The sequence below is a fragment of the Ammospiza nelsoni genome, chromosome 18 (assembly GCF_027579445.1).
Source record: "Ammospiza nelsoni isolate bAmmNel1 chromosome 18, bAmmNel1.pri, whole genome shotgun sequence".
Lineage (NCBI taxonomy): Eukaryota > Metazoa > Chordata > Aves > Passeriformes > Passerellidae > Ammospiza > Ammospiza nelsoni.
The window spans coordinates 4,523,953-4,550,053 of record NC_080650.1 but is presented as its reverse complement, the minus strand read 5'-3'; the positions used below and the strand labels follow the sequence as shown (position 1 = coordinate 4,550,053).

Here is a 26,101-nt window from a genome sequence, read left to right as displayed (position 1 = left end):
GTCATTAATTCTCTTTAACTCAGCACAGACTCCTGTGAATAAACAGTTGCTCTGGGAATGCTGAGGGATTAAGGAGAAATTTGGAAATATCCCATCAAAGGGGTGGAATTGCAGGAGTTTTCCACCTGAGATGAGCCTGGAGTCCCTGTGCTGGGAGAGAAGGGCTGCACAGGCTCGGGAAATCCATCCCTACTTTGTCATGAAAAACAGAATAAAGCTGGCTGATCCTGCTTGAAAGGAGCTGCCACTTCCATACACATATGGAGCAGAAATTCTGTGGAATGTCAGAAGTTGGAGAAACATGTATTTAATAAATAATATAAAATGCTTTTTTTCTGTTAAAATAGAATTCTCGGGTTTATACCTACAGAGCATAGCAACCTTTACATAAACAAAATAAAGCTGAGTCTGTGATGATTAGTTTAACACAAAATAAAAATACAATTTAACAATAGTATTAAAACAGCCGATGTTCCATCCACACAATATGTACACCATGGAATAGAAACCAACAGGAAACAAAAGTAGATTATCTTGAAACTCCTCAGACATTTGGATATACATCTTTTCTCTGTATATTTTAGATATTTTCCTTTTTTCTTTTTTTTTTTACAATATTAAAATTAATACTATGCTTTGTCAAAATACGCTTTTCAGATTTTTTAATTTGTAGAACTGACTCATTCCTTATATTAACCAACACCACTAGAATTATTTCTTGCCTACTGTACACTTCAAGCAGTCCTTCCCCTGGGGACATTTCGGGTGCAAACACCCCAGAGGCGCAGGAGCAGTGTCACTGCCACGTGCTGGGGGTGACACTGCCCTGCCAGGGGCTGCAGGACACGGATATGGACATGGGATCAAGGAACCTGCTCCCAGAGCTGACCAGCTGCCAGGGAAAGAGCAACTCAGAGCTCCAGGGGTTTCACTGCTCATGAGCTGATTCCCTGCAGACCCCAGGAGTGATGGTGCCTGGGGCTGGTCCTGCTCAGGGAGCATCAACCCCCAGAGCTCCTCTGGGCAGGGTCACAACCAAAACAAGTTCTTTTTTAGCACAAACCTGTGTTTCCACCACCTCCACACTGGGCTGCAAACACCTGATTTATCCTGATTTATCTCAAAGCCAAATGTAACCTCACAATTTAGTTTTTGGGGTTTTCCCCCCTTGGTAGAAGTGGGAGAGGAAAATCTTCCACTGGGTTTCTAAAGGGGAGGTGCTGAATGACAGAATGATGGAAATATCCTGAGCTGGAAGGGACCCAAAAGGATCATCAGAGTCCAACTCCTGTCTGTGCTCAGGGCAGCCCCATGAAATTCAGGAAAACTCGGATGTGACTATCCCCCCAAGCTGCTGTCTCCCTACCTGCCAGGCTTCCCTTCCCAGACACACTTCCAGCTATTATTAGCCTGCTCCAAGAATTTCTGAAGCCTGCTGGGGGGTGGGGGAACATAGCAGGAATGTCAATCCCAGCTGGATGCACTCCAGCATTACTCCAGCTTCTCTCACAGCAGCACTTTGGGAAGAACCCGTGAGCCTGCAGCCGAGGCTCTGCTGGACCAGGGACAAGAACACAAAAAAGCTCAAACACAACCAAGAGGAAGATTTACACTTGGAGAAGTGGATGGCCAACACTTGGATGAAGGATTGGGAAAAAAAAAAAAAAAAAAAAAAAAAAAACCACAAAAAACACCCTACAGTAAATGCTCCTTTAACAGTTTCATGAATTTGCAAAATAATTAGCAAATAAATGAGAGACCCTAAACACACAGCCAAAGACCCTCCTGCAGATTAACACCACCAGGAATCTTTGTCCAAAACAAAAGCTTCAGAGACTCTGGTTCCTATACCAGGAAGGAGCAGTGTGGGGCAGCATCCAGGATTTTTTGGTTTGGAGGGTGCAATTCCAGCTCTCCCTCCACACCAGCACACCCAGTCACCTCCACACAGAGCCCCATCTCTCACTGGGATCCCACCTTTGTTCAGGAGTTTGTCACTGTGATAACCTCTTCCCTCCTAGCTGCACAGTTAGATACAAGTCACAAAAATAAAGCTATTATCAATTGTCAATAAATCACAGCTGGCTAAAGAAATCCAAATCTTTTCCTGCCCCTCCCACTGCAGGTTGGACGGAGCAGCAAAGACCACAATAATGAGAATATTCCAGGGCCATCCCAACCCCATCACATTTCAAAATAAAGGTATTTCCCTAAGACAATATACAGCCTTCATTTCATATAAAATCTCTGGGTTTGAGGCACAATTTCCCAGCTGATGACCTGTTCCTCCCTCACTGACAACCAGAATCTGCTGACAGGGAGTGAGAGTGAAATCCAGCCATGGAAAATAACTGAAGGAGAAGAATGGGACTGAGCAGGGAATAAGAAAGTAAAAACAAGTTACACAAGAACTGTGAGAAGGTTTTGACACCATCTGAGGGCTTTTTTCTAAATCAAGGAGAAAAATACGAGCATTGCATGGTATTGTAGGGAAAGCTGAACCACAGCCAGGAGGAGGCATTTTTTATCCCAAACATTTTTTAAATACCACACAAAGAATCATGGGATTATTTTAGGTCAGAAAAGACCTCCAAGATCATCAAGTCCAACCTTTGACCAATCACCTCTGACACTGCTCCTTACAGAGGAGCTGAGATGCTCAACAGGAATGACAGAGAGCCTGGTGCTGTTTATACAGAATAATTTAGAAAATAAATAAAGGGGGGGGGGGGAAATCACTGAAAGAAACCACTTTCTCAGGGGGGGTATTTTCCAGAATGCATTTTCCCTTTGGTGCAGCCCCAGGTGGTCAGCCAGGGTTTGCACAAGCCGTGCAGCAAACCCAGCTCCCATGCAGAAGCAAACAGAGCCACTTTTACTACTTCTCTCCAAGGAACTCTGTGGTGATCTGACAGCCACACACGCTCGACAAACCACGCACAACTTCTACTCCCACTGACACAGGCACAGCTCCACTCTCTCCAGGGACTGTGAGAGCTGCACCTCTGCACCTGGGAAGAAAAATCCTCTCTGAGCTGTTCACTGAATTGGAAAAACAGGCTAAAAATTCAGCCCTGACCTCTCTCTTAGAAACCACCACAACACCCAGCTTGGGGAAGCTGTGGGACAGCTCAGGATGAGATCTTTCCTTCAGCAAGACTTTGCACCCTGATGCCTCAGGTGGAATTAACGTAAACCTGGCATTTGATCAGCTCCTCCACGCTCAGTTTGCTCACACTGCTTTCACTGTGGGCACTTTGAACTCTTCAGAACAGAAAATAAGAGATCCTTTCCCAAGCTGACCTGTGATATGTGCACAAACCTCCTGGGCCGGGCTCCAGGGGATTTTTGGGGATTTTTGGGGATTTCTAGGCTAAGGGAACACATCTGTGTACAGCAGAGGAGCATCCCAAGTCCCAGGACTGAGGAGTGATCCGGGTTACGTACCGAGGTACCCACACACACCTGAACCCAGCACATGCTCTAGAATGCACTGGATTTGAATAATTTCTTTTTAATTTTTTTTTTTAAAAAGTGCAGTTGACCTGAAATGGAAAAGAACTGTCTTTTATGTTCACTGTAAACTTGTCAAAAGGAATCTGCTCTTTAAAAACTGTGCTAAAATAGTCAATTTATACAACAGAGCACTAGATGAAGCTACCATAAATTCCTCTTCACCAATTATTACTCTATTGTGTCAGTTATAGTACTGCATATATGTAGAAGAAGCAAAACTGGTGGTAGCTACTATTAGTGAGTACAACAAACCCAGGGAATAATTCGAGTTCAACGCTCCCATGAAGTAGCAATAACATTTAAACCACAGGACAGTTAAGGATTTCAGTACTTTGAAGTGCATCAGAGAGTCACACTGTTGATCATCAGCAGTATGGAGCAAGGTTATCAGAGACAGTCAGCAGTAATGCTCGGGGAGGACACGGCAACACCACAGAGCGAGGGGGGGCACCCACCACGGTCCGCCGGTGTCACCAAGGCAGTGTCACCCCCCTGCCAGCCAGGCCACGGCAGGGACAAAGCCTCTTCCTTCATCCTTCCTTCCATCAGTAGTTCCAGAGGGACGCAGCCTCGCCGGGGGTGTGGAGCAAGGAGCAGCCTCTGGGCTTGGTGACCTCCAGCGCTGCTGCTGCTGCTGCTGCTGCTGCTGCCAGGGGCAGGGTCCCCCCCTGCTGCAGACACAGAGTCCTGACGTGATCCCAACGCTGTAAACACGGAGCTCCTCCTCCTCCTCCTCCTCCTCCTCCTCCTCCTCCTCCAGGCACATCCCGCCTCCGGCACTGCACAAAGTCATTCGTTCGCAAGGATTCTGGGACGCTCTGCAGGTTCACCAAGCAGCTCTCCCTGCGGGAAGGTGGTGGGTGTCTCCTACAGCCCGTTGCTGTTCCTGTGGCTGAGCGGGGGCTTGGACAGCTCCACCACTGTGGAGCGGGATTTGTTGAGGAACTTTGGAGCCCGGCGCAGCAACCTCTGGGCCTCGGTGAACGCCTCTGTCAGCTCCTTCTTCCACTGCACAAACTCGGGGTCACTCTGCAAGACAGAAAGAATTTGGCACTTTCAACAAGTGTCGTGTCCTGTCACCATATTTCTCTTCACAGAGAAAAGCAAGGCACAATTCTTCCCAAGAATATTTCTGGGTTTCACGTTCTCCGAACCTCAGAGAAAGGAAAAACAGTTCTTATCTCATCTGCTGTGTTTGTTCACATTATGGAAGATAGGTTACCTGAAGAGAATTGGTAATTAGATTCTGGTGTGAGTGTTTTGGTTCGCTGACCAGGTGAGAGGAATAGTGGATTTATCCTTCCATACAAGCTGTGGGTCTGCTGGTAGATAAAACCAGCACTGGGAAATCAAACTAGCACTGGGAGATAAAAGAAACAATGGGAAGGACTCCACTGATTCATGAATGGAAAAAGAGACTGGCTTTTACAAATAAACTTTAGGTTTGCTGATAAATTAAATCAGACATTGAAAATAAAAGAATCAATGGGAAAGAAAAACTCTTAAATTCCATAAGAATTAAAAGTTAAAAGAGAGGGTTATACATTAGAAGGAAATCTTTGGTATCAGGTGTATTGGGCAGTCTGTACCTCTCAAGTACCTCAGAAATGGGGAAAGAGAGAAGGGAAATGTGGCTGGGAAATTGGTATAAAAAGGAAGGCTGCATCTTCCAAAAATTGGAGAGACCCCAGGGGAATGCCAATGGCCTCTCCCTTTATTCAAATAAAATAAACGGACTCCTCTGTCTCCTTTTTGGACATAAACCTCTGGTGTTTGTGGATGAATTTTCCTAACACAGGTGTGTGTGTGTGTCGAGACTGTTGGCTGACAGTCACAAGACTCAGGGCAGGCGAGTGCAGTTGAGTGCTTGGCAGATTCAGTTTAGATGTAATATAATATAGTATAGAATAACATAGTATAATAAAGTAATTAATTAGCCTTTTGATATCAATGGAGTCCTCCTCATCATTCCTCTCCTTCATCAGGGGCAAAAATATCTCTGATATTCTCTGTCAGACAGCACTTTAGGGAAGATATTTTAATTTTCCAAAGGAATGAGCAACATGGATGCTGCCCATGTGCAATTCTCCATCACCTCAATGCAAGCTGGTACAATGTTTAGAGGATTTGAGCACTCCCCCTTCCACACATGAGCTCCAGGAGCTGCCCACAGTGAGACACAAGCCAACAAGGCCCTTGGAGCTTGAGAAGTTTGGGAGTTTTTAGCTATTTAATAAACCAAATTCATCTTGTCCCAAATACCACTGAAATCCATGACAAGCTGCAGGTTTCCTGCTTTCAGAACTCAAGGGTGATAAACATTGGTATTTTACCAGTAACTAAGGCACTTGGCTCTGCTCCACCAAGTGCCTTAATTAACATGCAACAGGATGAGCAGAAAAACTTGTCAATTGTTTATCATATGCAAAACAATCTCATCAGGTTATCAAAAAATCAAGTCTTACCTCACACTGTAGGACAAACTGTTTTCCTCCTTTAATTCTCAGTAAGATGCATTTCTTATCTTTAATTTGTGTTTCTTCAACAGATACTATTTGTTCCATTGTCAGCAGGTTTTGCTGCAGCATTTACAAAAGAGCAGAGAATTAATTGGAAAAAAATGCTGTTGCCCATCAAATAAAGCCACTATCTCATTTTCCTGGACTATCCACATGAATTAAGTGATGAACATTAAATGTCATTATACAAACATTTATTTCTGAAGGCTGGGTCATGAACTAAAGATAGATAGTAAGGTAAGAGAGAGACTTACAAGGGGCTTGGTTGCTTCAACAGTGACAACGAAATATCAGTTCTAAAAGCCAGTAATGACAGCATGAAATAAGAATCTACAAATAGGTGTGTCTGCAAACAGAAAATTAACTATTTTCCCTCAAGAGTTGCATATAATTTGATACATTTTTCAAGCATTACTGTTATTACCCAAAAAAAGGCAATTTCACTACTTCAAAGAGCTGAAAGGGAATATTTCAGCATTGAATACTTACAAAGAGAATATACACAACAGTGTGCAGGAAAACTCTCCCTATGGACTGCAGAGTACACAATGTCTCAAATTCCAAATGCTTCCTTAATTTAAATATCCAAATTATCTGCCCTGCACATGAGCACAGCTGGGCTACACTACAGCCACTATAGCATTTTCTTGGAAACAAAATGCTATAGCATTTATCACCTTACCAGTTTGTGTTTTTTTGTATAAATAGTCCAGAGGTCCTAAATGAGAAACAACACCATCAACTACCAAAATCCTTTAAAAACACAACAAAGCAAACAAAGGATTCTCAAGACAACTTTACATCTCCTGTGTGCAGTGTAAGCTATGTGTTAACTACAGTGAGACAGGAGATACTCAAAGGGGCTTTTACTCAGAGAAAACTCTTTCACTAGGAGAGCTCCTGGGCTCTCCAGGTGTGTCCCAGCTCCAGCTGCCTTCCAGCAGAGCTCCCAGGGCCCCTCACTCACCCGGGACTCTCCTTCTCCTCGCCACTCCAGCCGGTTGGGGAAGAGGTAAAAGTAACGCCGCTGCCACTGAGTCAGGAAGGGGTTCCCCAGCTTGAGCATGTAGCCATGCATGATACAGTCCTTCCCCAGGGCATAATCTAAACCAAGAGGAGATGTTAGCAAAGTGACAGGAGATGCAGCTGAAAGCATTCTGAGAGAGCTCTGTGCCGAGGGGATGGAGCCCCGGACCCGCCGTGCCCTGGGCAGGTTCAGGTATCACACACAAACCCCCAGCTCTGTTCAGATATCACACACAAACCCCCAGCTCTGTTCAGGTATCACACACAAACCCCCAGCTCTGTTCAGATATCACACACAAACCCCCAGCTCTGTTCAGGTATCACACACAAACCCCCAGCTCTGTTCAGATATCACACACAAACCCCCAGCTCTGTTCAGATATCACACACAAACCCCCAGCTCTGTTCAGATATCACACACAAACCCCCAGCTCTGTTCAGGTATCACACACAAACCCCCAGCTCTGTTCAGATATCACACACAAACCCCCAGCTCTGTTCAGGTATCACACACAAACCCCCAGCTCTGTTCAGATATCACACACTCAGCCCCAGCTCTGCCCTAACTGCACAGCTGCTGTGGCTGCAGAGCAGGGAACAAGGACAGGTCCTGGCTCTCAAAGTATCTCACTGGAGGAAGTTTTAAAAGCGCTGAATGTTGCTCTCCAAAGCTTGGGGGTTTGATGCAACACCCCCGTGCAAGCTGCAGTTTGCTGTGCAAAACCTCCTGGGGCCCTTCCCAGCTCCTGGGCAGGAAATCAAACCTCACAGACTGGGAAGGTGGGGAGGCACAGGGTGCCCAGAGAAGCTGGGGCTGCCCCATGATCCCTGGAAATGTCCAAGGCCAGGTTGGACAGGGCTTGGAGCAACCTGGGATAGTGGAAGGCATCCCTGCCCATGGCAGGGAATGGGACTGGATGGGCTTTAAAATCCTTTCCAACCCAAACCATTCCAGGACTCTATGATTCCATGAATCTCTTTCCAAAGCCTGATGTCATCATTCAGCATTTCATAACATTAAGAAACATCTTAAGCAACATGACAGCGATTAAACAAATCCTAACGATTCCTGGGAATGACAGCAATGGGAGAACTCCAAACCCAGGAATTACTACCTAGCAGCAAAATATGAGAGAAGTGTAAGGACAGATTACCTTCCTCGTGGCCAAGCTGCTTATTTTTAGCCCTTTTTCTGGCCTCAATTTTATCTGTGTCTGCATTTACTGCATCATAAACAGTTTCTGCTACTTCTTGCTGCCAACGCTCCGATATTACCAGAGGGAAGTTCTTATATAACTCCTGGTCACTATCAAGCAACTTGCAAGAGAAAAACAACAAAAAACCCAACATTTTAATAACTTTCACTACTCTTATCCCCAACAGTTAATAGTTACCCATGCAACAGCATTATTTTACACAATGGATTGAACTAAAACCTTCACAAAACAAACAGATGCAAGCAAGAGAAGCACAGACACTAACTTAAGCAGAGATATTAATTTATGTGCAGAGAACAGGCCACCTGCTCAAAACTTGTTTGGTTTGATAGCTCCAAAATCCTCACTCAACACTGCCCCATAACGCTCTCTAGATATTTAAAGAACTACTCCAATGTAAGCAGCACTAATCTTAATTTTGTTGCACAAAAACTTCCCCAGCCCAAAAACTCCACGAATACGTGAAAAGATAGCTTTTCCACAGCAATGCCTTCCATGCTTCCACAGCCTGGTTTTATATTCTTAATAATTAACCCTCAGAATTCATCAGCATGTGCTGCAGATGTCAAATGTACTGGCATAAGGATTCTTTTCTCCACTAATGCTTTGACTACTTAAATTGAATTGCACTGAAGAAAATCAGGAAAAAAATTCCTTCTCCAAAAGGGTTTCCCAGCACTGAGCAGGGCAGCGGTGAAGTGCCCATCCCTGGAGGAGATTAAAGCTGTGTGGATGCAGCACCAACAGCTGCAGAACAGCTTGATTCTCCTACTCAGTCAGGTCAGACCCTCCTGGAATAGATATTCTCCTCTTTTTCAGAGATCCATGCTATATCCCAGCAGGAAAATACACACCCAGAAAATCTCCAAGGAAGGGGGAACAGCCACAGGCATCCCCTGAGGGCTTCCCCCTCATAACCCAAAGTTCATGAGCTCTTCTGGGGCCCACAGGACATTCTGCAGGATAAATAAAACCCAAGGGAGCAGGGAGGAGAGCAAACTCGGTGGTGCCCAGGGCTCCTGGCACCTGGCTGCCAGCTGACTCAGGCAGAAATCCTGCTGTCCCCTCTGGAAGCCTGTGACACCCAGAGGGGCTGTGCTGTCCCTCCCTGACTCACCCCCCAAGGGTAAATTTATCCCCTGAGCTATGAGATTCTGAGATCAAACTGGACATGACACAGCAATGACCTGCTGGTGATTCACATTCCAGGACAGCAATCATGTTATTGAGAATCTCTGAGCCTCCCAAGAAATAAAAAGGCTCCCTGGTTCTTCCTTGCAAAATGTTCCTCTGAATCCTGGCACTGCAGAATTACAGGGGACTGGAATCCTGCCAGGCTAACATTGATGCTGAAGATGTGGAATTTTCTGGGATAAAGAACATCCTGGGCTCTCTGCACTGTTCTGTGCCAACTTCTGTCACCACAGCAGGTGACACTGACAGACGAGCTCCCTTTTAGGCTCACTGAGTACTTAATGGGGCTTTTTCCTTATAAAGTTTAGAACAATTAATTTCCCTCCTGACTCACTTCTGTAAGAACAAGAATGAGATCTGTTCTACTGCAGAAATGGGTGATGAAAACAATGAAGGGCACTGACCCAAGCCCTGCTGCCCCAAAGTCCCAGGGAAACTTCAGAGAGTGGAGGAATCCACAGAGGATCACCCCCTTTATGTGAGTCCCAAAGGGGCCAGCAGCTCTAACTTCTGTCTTTTTTTATATAATTTATATTATTTTAATTAAATTTTGGATAATATCAGAACCTGAAAATTTCTTTTACCACTTTTCTAACTTATGACATTGCTACTATTAACACATTTTGTCATTTTTAAGTGTTTTCCCCAGCACTCTCTGACCACTCAACTATTAAAATAAAGTTTAGCTCCATTTCTCCAAGCTACCAGAAATAAATCCCAACTTTTAAACACACAAACCATAAGGTATTCTTGAAAAACTGAGGCTCTCCCAATTCTTTCCTGACCATTTATTTCCTTCACTACATAAAACTTTTGGTAAGAAAGTAAGATTTCAGTTAACCTAAAAACTTCTTGGCAAGCAACAACAAACAGGGGAACCAGCCCAAAGTACCAGCATGGACTGATTCTCCCAGCCTGAAGGAATTCCTTGCACATCCAGAGCCCTGAAGCAAAGGAAATGCCACACACACATGGAAAGCCAAGCAGAGCAGCCCCAGTGCCACCCTCCAGCACTGAGAGTTGGGTACCTTAATGCCTTTAGTGTCCTCTTCATCAAAGGAGCCAATATCAAAAGCATCTGCTGCATTGACTTCTCCCCGGGGAGGAATCAGGGGGGGAGGGTACTGGAAATTGAAATCAGCATCATTAAAGACAAATTAATGGGTATTATTTAACTCCATTCTTTGTATTTTTTGCACAGATTACACCTGACTGTGACACAGTGCCCCCCTTGGAATTAAACTTCAGTGCAAAATTGCTGGCACTTCTTTTAATTAGAGCTCCTTCAAAAATCTGGGGATAAAAGTCCCCAGTTTAGAGACAGCAAAGGAAAGGAAACATGCAGTAATTTGAACCTGGAAATGTTATTATTTATTCTTAACAATCAGGAAGATCTGTAGTAATGAATATTCATCAACAACCCTTCCTGTATTTGTGTGAGTGAGCACTTGTGCTGGGCACTGTGACCCTCAAGTTTTCTGCTCAGTACCTGTTTGGGTTTATTTTCCTTTTAGTGCTTTACCAAGTCAGTTAAATTACTGTCTTTATCCTTTACCTTCTGTAAATAGACTTGCTGCCAATCAATGCCTTTGAAGAAAGGATGTTCCTTTACTTCTTGTGCGCTGCAAAACAGAAGTGACTGAAGTCAACAAAGGAAAGGGCTTTTAAAGCGTATTCAAGGAATACAAAGCCCTCAAAGGTCACACTTCTATCACCCAAGAACATCAGAGAAACGCTCTTTTTTGCAAAATAAAATGTAAGAATTCCTCAGTAAACAACAGGAGAGAAAATCTGCAGGTGGAAACACTTGGAATAGTGCTCCAGGGCTGGCAGGCAAGAACTCCTGATGGCACTCCAACAAGTTTCACTGTTGTCAGATGCCAAACATGGACCTGGGTCAGATCCCAAAAATGCTCTGGGTCAGATCCCAAACATGGATCCAGGTCAGACCCCAAAAATGCTCTGGGTCAGATCCCAAACATGGACCCAGGTCAGATCCCAAAAATGCTCTGGGTCAGATCCCAAACATGGACCCAGGTCAGATCCCTAACATGGATCCAGGTCAGACCCCAAAAATGCTCTGGGTCAGATCCCAAACATGGACCCAGGTCAGATCCCTAACATGGATCCAGGTCAAACCCCAAAAATGCTCGGGGTCAGATCTCAAACACAGATCTGGGTCAGATCCCAAACACTGTATGTAAATAACCAGATTACTCCACATTATACAAATTTTATAAGAAAATAATCAACTACTCTTGTTATCTCTCAGGGAAAAGCAATCTCAGGTCATTATCAAAGAGGGCTCCAAAACAAAAATCCTCTGAATCTCCCACTGGAATTGGAGCCAGCCCCAGGCTCAGGTGTGACCATCTACCTGTTATCACACATCCCAATGGTTTCTCAACACTTGTTTACTCCTCTCCTTTTCTCTGTCAGTCTCACACTGCCTTTTTAAGCAGGAGATAACAATTTCATGAACAGCTACAGGTGAGCCTGGCAGGAAGCTCAGAATAATCAAGTGACAAAGGCAGCACCAGCAATATTCACAGCTTTTGCTTGGTGTTTTTGGGATTGTTTTCTGGTTTGTGGTTTGGTTTTTTTTTGTAGTATGCTCCTATCATTACAGATACAATATAAGCAATAAATTTTCGCTATCAGTATGTCTGAGTCAAGTCATATGATTTCATGCCAAAACAGATCAGGCAAAACCAGAAAAACAACCGAGGGATGAGAAGTAGGAACACCACCCAATGCAAGCATGACTGCAGGGAACTCAGGGAAAGGCTTTAAGGACAGAAATTGTCAAAAAAAACATGTCCAAACTGAAGGAATCTGAAATGTAATTCCATGCAGCAGCACTTTGTAATGTTCTCTTTCCAAAATTAAAATCTTCACAACAGGAAGCAGATTTTTACTTGAAATGAATTCACTCATTGACAGAGAAGTGGAAATTTTTCAAGGCAGAGGTCCAAGGAGAAGACAACACCTACCTTCTTCCTTGGCATCCAAGCCTCTTGCTCACATCCCTCTGCAGGAGCCCTTCCAGAAGGGACTTGAGCTCAGGAGAAAAGGAATCTGGGAGCTCCACGTTCTGTGGGGAAAGGAAACACAAAGAGATATTCCATGATGGAAGGGGTGTGCTCTGCCTTCTTGCCCCTGCTGGTGTTTGGAAACAGCTCTCCCATGTGCAGACAGAGAGAGCAGGGGGGACAGTTCCAGTTTTAGGGGAAATGGGAGCTCAGGGAACAGGGGGATGTCACTGGGGCCAGCCCTTACCACCGTGAGCGTCATCCGGTCGATCTCGTGCTTATCTTTGGTTTTGTGCTGCCTGAAAGGGCTGTGCCTGTGGAAAGAAGAAAAAAAATGGTAATAAATAAATGTAAAGCCTCAGCATATCAGGGTATTTCAGCTGTGGCAATACCAGGAGTTAGTGGAGCATCCTGTTAGTCCCATCCTTCCCCCTCATCCCTCCTGTCCTGCAGAGCAATCTGATCCACAGGAAGGTGAGCAGAAAGTTGGGTAATTCTTCAACAGTGATCTGGCCTTAAAGATGTGCTTCAAATGCTTCACTAATTACATCTATCTCCCCCAAACCTGAACAGTTTTCAGCTAACAAGGAAACCCTGAGCAGCCATCACCCACAGGGATTTAAATTCGATGATTTCTATAAGGAAGGTGAGCATGACCCACTGAACTCACCATTCCCCAAAGAGATAAGAGATAACAGATCCCACAGCATCAGCCACTGGGAAGATATCTGATGGTATCTTGGAAATTATCAGCTTCATCCCTTTCCTGCTTTATAATTCTGGCTTGAATTTGAATTTTCCTCTAAGCTATGGAAGACTGTGACCCATTAGAGATTTATCACACAGTCCTCCGTGAAAGAAGCAGTATTGTAGTAAGAGATATTTTGATTATATTTAGGATATATTCCCTGCTTCTTTTCTTTAAAACCTTGAGGGGATGATGTTTTTCACAATCAAAATGTTACTCACTTATCAATTCCATTAATTAGCTATTCTAAAGCATTCTGCCTTACCACATGGCAGAGTGTACCAGCATGTTTCAACTGGAGACCTGCTACTCCCAAGTTATTTTCCTTTTATTCTCAAAAATGTTCTGATTGATGAATGCAATGGATGGACCAGGACTTCAATTTTTCTCTTTTCAACATGACAGGTAAATGGTTCCCACACAGCCTCATGTACTCTGACAAGAAGGCTCTGAGTAGATCAGGGAAGAAAATGATTCACTGGCGACTTATGGGCAGATTCTGTGCCAGACTAAATTTACCAAATACCAAGAAATGGCACCATGTGCCCAGCCCTTGTTTTGGGATGTGCTTAATTGGTTTCAGAACAGATGAGGAATGAGAGTTCACTGTGAATAATGCTCTGGCTTCTGGCTGAGCACTGATACCACCCTGAACATCTCTGCCAGGGACAATCACAGCCCAAAGACTGGCAATTTAAACACCAGTTCTTTCTTTATTTGCACCCTTACATGGTCTGCTTTGTGCACAATTAATGTTAAATTGATACAGCTCTAGAGTTCAATTCACAAGTCACACACTGACCTTCCTTTGTGCAGTGCCTGCATGGAGATAAAAGCTGATAATTAATTATGTGTGAGGACACAGGATGACCTAATGATCAATCTTTAAAGAGAAGCACTGAGAAAAGCCTCAGATTTCTCCTGGTTTGCCATTAACACTGAGGATGCCATTTTCTACAAGCACTTGCCCATCAGTGCTTGTTGACTGCTCAGATAAATCCCATGGCATTAATCTATTCTAAGTTTAATGAGCTGACAAAGCTGTAATTATCGTGTACCTTTGGACACTGGTTAGGTAACAGGCCAGATTCAGCAAATGGAAGGACCCACACCTTGTACCTGGCCCAAACCCTGCAGGAGGGAAGGCTGAGCAGCACCCAAAGAGGGACCAGTGCAGCCAAGAGCTTCTCCACAACACCAGGTCTCAACACAAAGCCCATGATTTAACACGGCTGGCTGAGAGCACTCCAAGGAGCAACATCTCAACATTTAAAACTTCCAGAGAGAAGCAAACTGCTGTCTGCAGCACTTCAGAGAGCAGACAGAAGTGTCTTCCTCATTTCCCACACCAGTAGCTACTACAGGATGCTTGGGTTGGGTTTGGTTTGGAAGAAAAAGCCTGGTTTGTCACACGTGGGGCAGCACTGAGGGATCACTTCAGCCAACCTGTGACACACCACGTCCTGCTGTTCCAAGGGACACCCACAGAGGCCCCCAGGCCCCCACAGGCAAGGCAGGAGCCCCACTCACCCCCTCAGCAGCTTGAAGAGCATGCAGCCCAGGGAGAACCAGTCAGCACTGCTGTCGTAGGCTGTGCCCTTCTGCAGCACCTCGGGGGCCATGTACCCGTGGGTTCCTCTGCAGAGCACAACAGCACAAAGCATTCATTACATCCAACATTATCACTGGGGAAAAAAATCACTGAAAATAAGTATTCTCTCAATAAGACAGCCCAGTTTGGAAAGAATTCATTTTGACCATTTTATTTTGTTTCCAATGGGTTTTTTGTGTCACCTGTGTGAGCACAGGACACTCCTGAAGTCACCACAACAAGCAGCCACCAGGTATTGCTTTTACCCTTGACATGTTCAAAACATGTGGACTTTTTTCAAGAAGCTACTGATTTGTAAATCTCTTAAGGTGTGACAGGCTGGAGTTTCCCTTTCTGCATAAATTCCAAGACTAAATCAGGTCAATTGAGGAGCTAAGAATGAAACGTGCCAGGTAAGATGTGAATCCACACCCAACTCCAGGAATTCAGATCCCAGTTAAAACCCGATGGTGAGAGGCAGAAAGGAACAAAATTTGCCTCCAGATCCATGAAGATCCAGAAAGAGAAAGACACAATAAATCCAGGATTTTATTCAGTTTGGGAATATTTAAGTACCAGGTTGGGACAATTAAAGCAATCTGGTACTTTAACTCAGTCAGGTTCTTCTCTGAGCAGTGAATCATCCTGAAATAATGTGTCATCTCCCAGCCATGCCTACACATCAGCTGCTACAACTGTGCAGGAAAACAGGGACAGGAGCCCAAAAAACCTCATTAGAGCCACCAGCTCAGCAAGCCTGGGCCACACAAGTGTCATTCCTCCCCCTGAGGCAAAGTTAAGTTATAAAGACAAATTCAGGATGGATTTAGCACTACCTGTATGTGCAGCTCCCAGACAGAATACTTACACACTGGCATGTGGCTTCTTTTTGGAAAAGTCACAAGCCAGCCCAAGGTCTGATATCCTCACGTGCCCATGTTCATCCAGCAGGATATTTGCAGGCTGGAAACCAAGAGAAGGAGGTGAGTGCTTGGTATTCCCCAGCTGACAACTGCAAACTCTCACAGCACAGCAACTCAAACATCAATACTCCCTGGTAATTGGTAATTGCCTTCTTTTATTTAACATCAATATCTACCAGGCACTTCCTAGATAAAAAAATCCACCTTCTCACAGAGCACTACCATCAGCTCCACAGGTTATGAAATACTGAACAACAGAAGGGAATAACCAGGCAAGGTTTGAACACAAAGCAGGTAATAAATGTATAATCCATTCTGGCCTCAAGTTGTTTTTGGTTTCTTCACAGCAGGGGCTGTGTGTGGCTCTTAGACCTTTTATTCTCAGTCTCTGGGCAGATTTTCATCCCCTTGTGCTGCCACTTGGTCCAGGGACTCTTCTCTGGGACCTGTCCTCAATTTCCCAAATATCAGTGAAACCCCCCAGCCCCTCTCCTGCTGTTGTCTCCCATCACACACACAAATATAGAAATACAGTAAATTATCCTCTAAATCATTCTCCCATCAGGGAGATCAGTAACATCTCACAGGATTTACTGTGACCCCCAGGAAGCCTCTCCCAGGCCGGTTAAACTGGATAATGGCACAGATTAGAAGGACTTTGAAAACTCAGTACAAAAATCTGGCAGATAAAGAAATAATCCTGCCAAGGAAAGGCTTCAGGAAGGGTAATCCATGGGAGTTTTCTGAGGGGCTGTGTGGATTCTGTGTGGATTCAGGCACCCACCAAGCATTACCTTCAGGTCTCTGTACACCACGAAGCGATTGTGCATGTGCTCTAAGCCCAGGATGATTTCAGTAGCATAAAACCTCATCTCTTTTTCAGAAAACACTCCGTGCTGGGAGAGGTGGTAGTGCAAATCTCCTCCTGAAATGAGAATTGAGATGTAATTAAGTGAACAGTAAAACCTTACCCTGCAGGCAGACAGGGTGACACTGTGGGGGAACAGCTCAGCTTTTGTAGGTTCTTATTACCTGGAGATCACACAGCCCCACCCTCTGCAAATCTGTGTGGTGACAAAACAGCTGAGAAAGTTCATACAGAGATTTGATCAGTCTGAAACTCCATTTTAAAATGCATTTATTTCATAAACATTTGCATTCAGTGACTAATCCAGCAGAGGATTTCCACATAGGCAAAGGCTGTACCACACAGTGGTTTGTGGAGAGCAGAATAAATAGAGCAGCCCAGGCTTGAGGGACCAACCATCTCAGCAATCCTCCTGCCAAAATTTTTGTAACATCACCATCATCATCATCATCTGAACAAGCCTTGCTTACCATTCATGAGGTCCAGAATGAAGCAGAGCTTGTCAGGGGTGTGGAAGGCATAGGTCATACAGACTATAAAAGGACAGTCCTGCAAGGCAAGAGCAAAGAGGTTCACCCTGGGCAAAAAGCAAAGTGTGACTTAGGGAAGCTAAAAATACAGCTGGTATTTTTCCTGTGCTATTTGCCAGTATTCCCAAGGTTCTCCTCTGAAATTCAGCTTCATTGGTAATCCCGGTCCCCTTGTGAGGGCCCTGCTCAAGTGACAGTGAAGGTGTTTGGCCCCCCAGCAGCATTTCCAACAGAGGATTGAAGGAATGTGAACACACCAGGCAGGAGCTGGGATTCTGGAGCATTACAATGTTCAGGAAGCAGCTACAGCAACATCCAGATCCTGCAAAACCCACAACACAAGGGCTGTGGGAGCAGGTTTAGGAGGTCAGAGCAGCCAGGTGGGTTACACCTCACCTCTTAATGCACCTGAACCCCAATTCACCCCATGTTTAAGACAAGCAGCCATAAAAAATTCCACTGGAAAAACACATCTTTGTTCCCAAGGTCTGCTCATGTGCTGGCACCTCCATGGCACACACTCAAAACCCCATGGCAGCAGGTGGCAGACCTTCCTCTGCACCAAACCTGGATACAAGGCTAATTCAGAAATATGGAATTGCTGAGGTTGGAAAACCCCTCTGAGACTGAGGGATTCGGCGAAGGCCACCACTAACCCATGTCCCCAAGTGCCACATCTGTGGCATTCACATTCTCTGAAAAAATTCCTTCGCCCAGGATTTTTCTCCTGGGAAGCTGAGAGGCAGCAAGAGAGGCCTCAGAGAAAAGGGAATCAATTCTTATCTCATTTGCTTCTCCTCTGTGGTGCTCACATGGAATGTGTTTGGAGATTGTTTACCCACAGGTGATTGCTCCATTGGATTCTGCTGTGAGTTGTTTTCACTCTTTGGCCAATTGGGGCCAAGCTGTGTTGGGACTCTGGAATGTCTCACCAGTTTTCATTATTATCTTTTTAGCATTCTGTAAGTATCCTTTCTGTATTCTTTAGTATAGTTTACCATTCTTTATTATAATATAGTATAATAAAATAATAAATTAGCCTTCTGAGAACACGGAGTCAGATGCATCATTCTCTCCCCTGGTGGGTGGACCTGCATTTACAACACCACATCCACACATCTGTTAAATCCCTCCTGGGATTTGACTCCATCACTGCTCTGGGCAGCTGTGCCAGGGCTGGAGAACCCTTTCCATGAAGAATGGAGCTGCTCTGGCCATATCATTGCTGATAAAAGCCAGGAGGACCCTGGCTAATGACCAGAGGGTGGCTGTCACCTCCTCAACTTCTTCTCCATATGGGATGGAACCATGGAATGCTTTGGCTTGGGAGGGACCTTAAAGCTCATCTCATCTCATCCCAAGCCCCTGCCATGGGCAGGGACACCAAACCAGGGCTTTTTGGTGGGTCTGCAGCGATCCCTTTGGGAATGGCTGTGCTGCCTCATCCCACATCTGATCCCAAAGGCAGAGCAGCCCAGGACCCTGCAGGAAGCAGAGCCTCACGTGACTCCAACAATGCCCTGGAGCTGCAGGATGGAGCAGGGAAAGCTCTGGGAACCTCTGACAGGAACTTGCTCCCTTCCCAATTTAGAAACAGCAAAACACGGCGGCCTTGGGCAGAGAGGAAAGGGAGGGACAGGGACACTTCAGAGCCCCTCCTTCCTTCCATGGGAATAAAAAGGTTTATTTATATTTCTAAAACTTTATAAATTTCTAAATATTATAAATATTTATATTTATAAATATTTTTATATCTTTATATATATAATTTATATTTCAGGGATCCCCACAGTGCCAGGGTATTTTATTTGCAGGGTGTCCTGATGAAGGAAGGAATGACGAATCTGACTTCATGTTCTCAGAAAGCTAATTTATTATTTTATATAATAATTAATAAAATTATTATCAATTTAAAATCAATTAAATTAATTAAAATTAATTAAAATTATTTAAATCTATATTTATTATATATTCTATTAAAGAATGCTAAACTATACTACACTAAAGAACACAGAAAGGATACTTATTGAATATTAAAAACATAATAATGAAAAACTCATTACTCTCTCCAGAGTTCAGACACAGCTTGGCCCCAACTGGCCAAAGAGTAATAACAACTCACATCAGAAACTAATGAAAGAATCACCTGTTGGTAAACAACCTCCAAACAAATTCCAGACATGTAAAACATGGAAGAATCAAATGAGATAAGAATTGTTTCCCTTTTCTCTGAGGCTTTTCAGCTTCCCAGGAGAAAACTCCTGGGCAAAGTGATTTTTGAGAAAATGTGAGTGCCACACCAGGGTACATCCTGCTCCTCTCCAGCCCAACTGCACTTTGTGTTTTGCTCCCCCCAAATGGGAGGAATGAGTGTGAAACACCTGCACAACATCCAGGAAAAAAAGCCAAATTCCTAAATATAAAATGCAAATTTTAAAAATTTGTAATTTTTTTTTTTCCTAAAAATAAGGAGGCTGATGTGGTGTCTAACACAAGATACCACCTCTGGTTATGAACTCTGTGATGGGGATTATTGTAGCTGCCACTTAACTTCACAACAGCAGCTTTAGCAGAATTATTAACTTAATTTCCTGCATCGACTGGGTAATTCAGAAGTGTCCCCAAGCAGGGCTCCTAAAATTTCAGAGCAATCTAATTACCCAGAAGGATTTAGTGGCAGAATTTAAACTCCACACATAGACAAATAAAAAGGTTTTTCTACACCAGAACATAGCTTGCTTATATTTTTATGGATTTTAAAAATAGAAGTTATCTGGAAGTGTAAATGTGATGCATAACTCTTTTTTTTGTGCAAGCATTCCTAATTTCATCACTACCCTCTCCTTGCTTAACAGAGAGAAAAACTGTACTGCAGTATTTTCCTGACACAAAAACCCCAGCAAAAGGGTATTCTACAGTATTAAAATAAAAAAAAAAACACCCTACAGTTATTTTTTTAAAGAACACATAAAGCAATAAAACCAATTTCCCAGGAGAGCAATTCTTCATTGCAGTCAACTTTCTGCTCTGATGAAAATAAGCAACATTATGACATTAATGTGTGAATTAAGACCAGTTTGGAAAGAGTTCCTTACATCCAAACAATCTTGGATTGAGTCCAGAGAACTGCTGAAGTCAAATTTGTGGCAATAAATTAAGTGGAAGGAAAAAAAATTAGAGCAACCAAAAAAATAAAAGTAGAAATGTGATATTTTAAAGACACTAGCACACTAAAAAGTGCTCTAGGAGGAAACCTTTGGGTTTAACTCTTCCCTGAAAGCCAAGCACTAGGCTTTGGGGCACAAAGTGACAGCAAACAGGGGACAAAAGTGGCAGAGCACAGAGCAGCTGTGTCCCAGTTTAACTGGAGGGCAGCTCTGCCCTGACATGTCACTGCTTGAAACACATGAAAACCAACCAAGTACCTGTTCTGCTCCAAAAAACCAGATTATTGCTCTCCTGGGGTGTCCTTCCAGGGCCCTCCAGCTGAGGATAATCTGGGATTGTATTTATCACCCCTTGGAGGAAATTCTGAATGCAGCCATCAGTAAAATCATCTCAAAAAGATTTGGGTAAGGGCAGCTGTAACTGCTGAGGGTTTTTTGGAAAGAAAAAACTGGGAGCCACGAGAGAGAGGAGGCACAGCCCTGCACAGCCCCAGGCTTGCAACACAGATGGAATGATCCCCTCCTACCCTCAGGAAAAGATTAATGGAAGATTAATCTTTTCCTGATTGATAATCATTCCTTCCATCAGCACCTTGGCACTGCCTGGTTTCACAGGGTCCATCACCACCTTGGTGATTTCCATGTTCCAGTTTTTCAATAAAATCAGGCAATTATTGGCTACTACAGAAATGAAATAAGTTTTTTCTTTTTAACAGAAAGTAAAATCTTTTCCCTACTCTGTGACCTTCCAAGGATTTCACAATGCCTTTTCAGCCTACAGGGCTCTGTGGGAGGGGAAGATGGGGCCTGTGTCTTGCAGAAGAGGAAACCCAAAGCTCGGTGACAGTTTGTCCCCGTTACACCACAGTGACACAGCACTGGCACCAAGGGACACTGAGCCCTGCAGAGCCCAGCTTGGTGCCACCAGGGCCATCCAAGAGGCTCCAGATGCTCTGCAGAGGTGCCTGTTGTACTCCTGAACCCACTGGAAATGGAAAGCTGCTCTCACCACACAGCCAGGGGAGCTCCCTGCTCCAGGGGTGCTGGGGGGAATGCCAGAGCTTGAGGTGGATGAACAGAGCTGATTACACAACCAGCTGTGTCATCTGCACAGCTGTTATTGTGCATTCTGCAGAGACATCTGGACTCCCAGTTAAGTGACTAATTGTGCTGTGATGGATTTCCCAGCTCCACTCTGCTCTGGGCAGTGCAGAACTGTCCCTGGGCACACAGCATGAGCCACTGCAGCCTCCCAGCTTCTGTTCAGGGACTGAAGGAATTCTCTTATTCCACCACCTTCAAACTCATCTCATCCTGCATATTCCAAGCCTCTCCTGTACCTGACCTGAATGAGCAGCACTTTGTACAAAACCTCTCTTCAAAAGTCCTTCAGATTTCTGAGAGTCTGAAAGAAATGTCACTGTAATGAGCTGATAATCCTTAACAAAAGAAACAAATGTTTCCTCCTGCTGCTGCCCCTGCTTAAAGCCTCATTGTGTGCTGGCCTGGGAGAAAACTGCCTCCACCAGCAGCTTCTCATCTGTTTTCTCGTGGAAGCTCTAGACATGCAAATTCACATCCAGTGCTGGAGCCACAGAATCACAAATTAAAGTTAATGGGACAATTATTACTCATTTGCCTCTATTTCTTGTCTAGTCCCTGCTACAGACCCACTCCCCACTGGTTTTCAGGAATCCTGACACACATGGACAAACCACAACTTATCTCTGGTGAAAACAGGTAACTTGATCAAAAAGGGATGAATCCCAGATCCCAGAATGGTTTGGGTTGGAAGGGACCTTCAAGTTCGTCCAGTTCCACCCCTGCAAGGCAGGGACACCTTCCACTGTCCCAGGGTGCTCCAAGCCCTGTCTAACCTTGGACACTCCCAGGGATGGGGCACCCTGGGAATAATTCCCCCCTCACTGGAAATAATTCCTTCCTAATATCCCATCTAACCCTGGCAGTGGGAAGCCAATCTCCCTTGTCCCTTTCTAGCTCTCCTGGAGCCCCTTTAGGCTCTGGAAGCTCTCCTTGGCTTAGTGGTGGCCATGGCAGAGTGGGGACAATGCCTGGATTTGAGCATCTCCAAAGTGTGTCCCACAGAGAAGATCCCCTGGGCACAGCCCTGGTGCCACACAACACAGTTTGCTCTGTGCCATGCAGGGAATGCTGCCCTTGGCACAGCTCTGGTACAAAACCACACACAATTCCTCCTCATCCTCATCCCTCCTGTCACAGACACATTTTATGGAAAATCCTTTCCTTAGGATTTTTCCTGCTGAGAAGCTGAGAGGCATCAAGAACAAAATGTAAACATTGATTATCTGCAGCTGTGGAATGCAACGGGTGCATCTGTGATTGGTCTCATGTGGTTGTTTCTAATTAATGGCCAATCACAGTCAGCTGGCTCAGACAGAGAGTCTGAGCCACAAACCTTTGTTATTCATTCTTTCTTTTTCTATTCTTAGCTAGCCTTCTGATGAAATCCTTTCTTCTATTCTTTTAGGATAGTTTTAATATAATACATATCATAGTACATAACATTATGATATATATTATAATAAATTCTATAATATTAATAAATAATATTATAAATATAAAATTATAGAAATATATAGAAATAATAACATTATAATATTATAGTATTAATGTTATAATATTATATATAATTATATGTTATTATAATATTATAATATTAATATTAATTAATTATGAAATTATAATATGATATTATAATATAATAAATCAAGCCTTCTGAAACATGGAATCAACATTCTCATCTCTTCCCACATCCTCAGACCCCCGTGAACACCGTCACACCTCCCATATCTGTGGGCACAGGGGCTGTGCCCCCACACTCAGTGTTTAATTCATGCAGCACAAGGTGAGGGAAGTGAACCTTCCTGCCAGCATCACCTGTAGCCATGGCAACCACGGTGTCACTGCAGGGAGGGCAGAGCCACCTCCCATCCTGCCTGCATCCTCTGAGCCCAACACAGCTCAGCCACCAGGCAGTGACCCCAGGGAGCCAACCCCAGGCAGGTGATGGCTTTTTGCACACACCAGGGATGGTTTCAACTTTAAATTTTAATTTATCGCGTTTTAATCCAATTTATAAATAGAACAGATGGCTTGGAATATACCTTGACTCAGCTAGAGTACACAGGAAACAAAAAAAAAACTGGATATCAGAGTAACAGGAAAGGGAAGATGAACTGGAGTTTTGTCTGCAGGAGCACTTTAGGTCCCACCAAACTACACAAAAAAAAAGTAATCTTTTTTACAAGCCAGAATCGTGTTTTGGAAAAGTTTCAAAGAAAAATACTTTAAAAAGGATATTTAAAACGTCAGGAAAGTGGGAGGATGAATTACCTCAGAAATGGGCACCCCCTCAAGCCTCTGCAGCAAAGATGCTCATTCTATAGGACCCAAACTGATCAAGCACGTTTGGTTTTCCCTTCTCATTTCAGACACACTGCAAGAATCAGGGGGAGGCTCCAGTGGGGGTTAATTTTTGCATGTCACACAAGGGAATTGATGGAATATGCATTATATGTAACAGCTTTTACATTATACGGAAGGAAGAAGGAATAACATAGTGATACTTACTCCTGTACTGACAAGAGACAGCATAATTCTTTCATTTAAGGCTAATGTTTCTCCTTGCTTCATCTTGATTCTCTTCTTATCTAAACATTTCATTGCATACCTGAAAAAAAATAAACATTCAGAAAAAGCAGCAAAATTTCCTCTGTCAGGACTATTCACTGGCAGCCAGGCCATGCACATTTACAGGATCCTGTAAGCAAGACTTCAACCCAGGACTAAAAAAACATCATTTCACTAAAACTAAAAACCTCCAAATTCTCCCAGAATTAACACATTTCCAGCAGAAGCCTCCTGACAGAGAAATGTGCTTTAACAAATAACTCCATGTCCAAACCATCGCAGTGAGATAGGAATTACACAACATATATTCATTTTCTCATACCTACAAGCAAGGATCTACCTTAGGAATTAAATAACAGAAACTCTGTTATGGTACCATTTAATTCCAACAGTTTTCAACTCTATCAGGAAAGCAATATCTTGAACACACGCTGAGTTTTATAAATTTTTTTTCCCCTTAATTTTCTTTCTACTCAGAAAAAGTCAGATACACACAAGAAAGCTTTTTTAGTCTTCTACCATCTGTGCTACACAAATTAATAAAATTTTGCTCACAAAGGATGTTACCCTAACAACCACAGGAGGATATGATCCAGGCTGGGTATTTTTCCAAGCTGTTGGTGAGTTCATTAATAGATATCAGTGAGAAACACATGTGTGCTCCTCCACAGAAGACTCCTAGACATGGGCACTCATGGATTTTTAGGTAATTACCACATTACAGCAGTGTTTCGATGCCCATCCCCATCCAGCCCCAGGGCTTCAGCTTTTGGGAGCTCCAGCTCCCAAAAACAGCCACGTCATTCCTGACATCAATGTGCTGGGAGTGGGGGAGTGAGGGTGAATTTTAAGTTTGCAGACTGGGAATATATTCGTGTGTTCCTGCTCAGGAGTCTGTGAAGGGTGAGTAAAAATAACCCCTGACCCTGCCCTGACCAGAGAGAGGCACTGGGGGTGTTCAAGGCTGATGGAAATCACAGAATGGTCTGGGTGGGAAGAGACCTCAAATCCATGGGCAGGGACACCTTCCACCATCCCAGGCTGCTCCAAACCCCACCCAACCTGGCCTTGGGCACTTCCAGGGATGGGGCAGCCACAGCTGCTCTGGGATTCTGTCCCAAATCAAGTCTGCAGCTCTAAGTGCAGCAGAGGCAGCCTGGAGAGGATGGGAGCTGGGTTAGGGATTGTGGTGGTGTTCACAGGGGTTTTAAGTTGAGGGAAGAGATGAGGATCTGACTCCATGTTTCAGAAGACTTGATTTATTATCTTATGATATATATTATATTAAAACTATTCTAAAAGAATAGAAGAAAGGATTTCATCAGAAGGCTGGCTAAGAATAAAAGAAGAAAGAATGATAACAAAGCCAGCTCACCGTGACTGGCCATTAATTAGAAACAACCACATGAGACCAATCACAGATGCACCTGTTGCATTCCACAGCAGCAGATAATCATTGTTTACATTTTGTTCCTGAGGCCTCTAGCTTCTTAGGAGGAAAAATCCTAAGGAAAGGATTTTCCATAAAAGATGTCTGTAACAAGGGATGGGCACTCAGGTTTGGATCAAGAACTAAACCAAACCTCTACCCAGAAGCTAAACCTCATCTTAAGTTTTGCTTCAAATTGGAAAAAGAAGGTTGGTTTTCCCACATTTTGCTTCCCTTTGCTCTATTTATATCTAATAAAACCTGTCCTTTGCTTCACTTTTCCTGCCCTTCTCACTTCCCAGGGGTTTATCCACCTCCTGCCAGAGCCCAGCTCAGACACTCAGACATGGAGATGGCTGGGACTCTGAGAACTGCCTGCTGAGCCTGCCCCAAGCTAAATAAAATGTTTATTTTTGTACATAGACAACTGAATGAACTGTACATGGACAAAAAGTACCAAAGCAAGAATAAAGCCAGCGTTGTTAGTAAGAGTATTAATATAAATACTTGAAGTCACTGCAGAAATACTGAATGTAATAATAGCAACATTAAGATGTCTTCCACTTGTTAAGAGTCAGAAGTTTATTATTATCAAGGATGTCAGGCACACATAAATGCAAGAGGAGTCAGACATCTGCCCTGCTCACTTGGAGGGGAAACGTTTAAGGG

At 43.9% G+C, this 26,101-nt stretch overlaps 2 protein-coding genes across 2 annotated transcripts in view; both read right to left on the bottom strand.

The window, feature by feature from the left end:
* MYO18B (myosin XVIIIB) overlaps positions 1–4,309 on the bottom strand; it is a 70,751-nt gene extending 66,442 nt beyond the window's left edge. The window contains exon 1 of the mRNA XM_059485431.1: positions 4,209–4,309. Coding sequence (XP_059341414.1) covers positions 4,209–4,309 — 101 coding nt within the window. The remainder of the gene's footprint in view (positions 1–4,208) is intronic.
* GRK3 (G protein-coupled receptor kinase 3) overlaps positions 292–26,101 on the bottom strand; it is a 59,702-nt gene continuing 33,892 nt past the window's right edge. The window contains exons 9-21 of the mRNA XM_059484948.1: positions 23,944–24,043; positions 17,105–17,183; positions 16,561–16,691; positions 15,712–15,806; positions 14,783–14,890; positions 12,752–12,818; positions 12,466–12,566; positions 11,028–11,094; positions 10,501–10,596; positions 8,216–8,378; positions 7,003–7,139; positions 5,982–6,095; positions 292–4,545 (exon numbers count right to left, since the gene is read on the bottom strand). Of these exons, the coding sequence (XP_059340931.1) occupies positions 4,384–4,545; positions 5,982–6,095; positions 7,003–7,139; positions 8,216–8,378; positions 10,501–10,596; positions 11,028–11,094; positions 12,466–12,566; positions 12,752–12,818; positions 14,783–14,890; positions 15,712–15,806; positions 16,561–16,691; positions 17,105–17,183; positions 23,944–24,043 (1,420 nt within the window). The 3' untranslated portion in view covers positions 292–4,383. The remainder of the gene's footprint in view (positions 4,546–5,981; positions 6,096–7,002; positions 7,140–8,215; positions 8,379–10,500; positions 10,597–11,027; positions 11,095–12,465; positions 12,567–12,751; positions 12,819–14,782; positions 14,891–15,711; positions 15,807–16,560; positions 16,692–17,104; positions 17,184–23,943; positions 24,044–26,101) is intronic.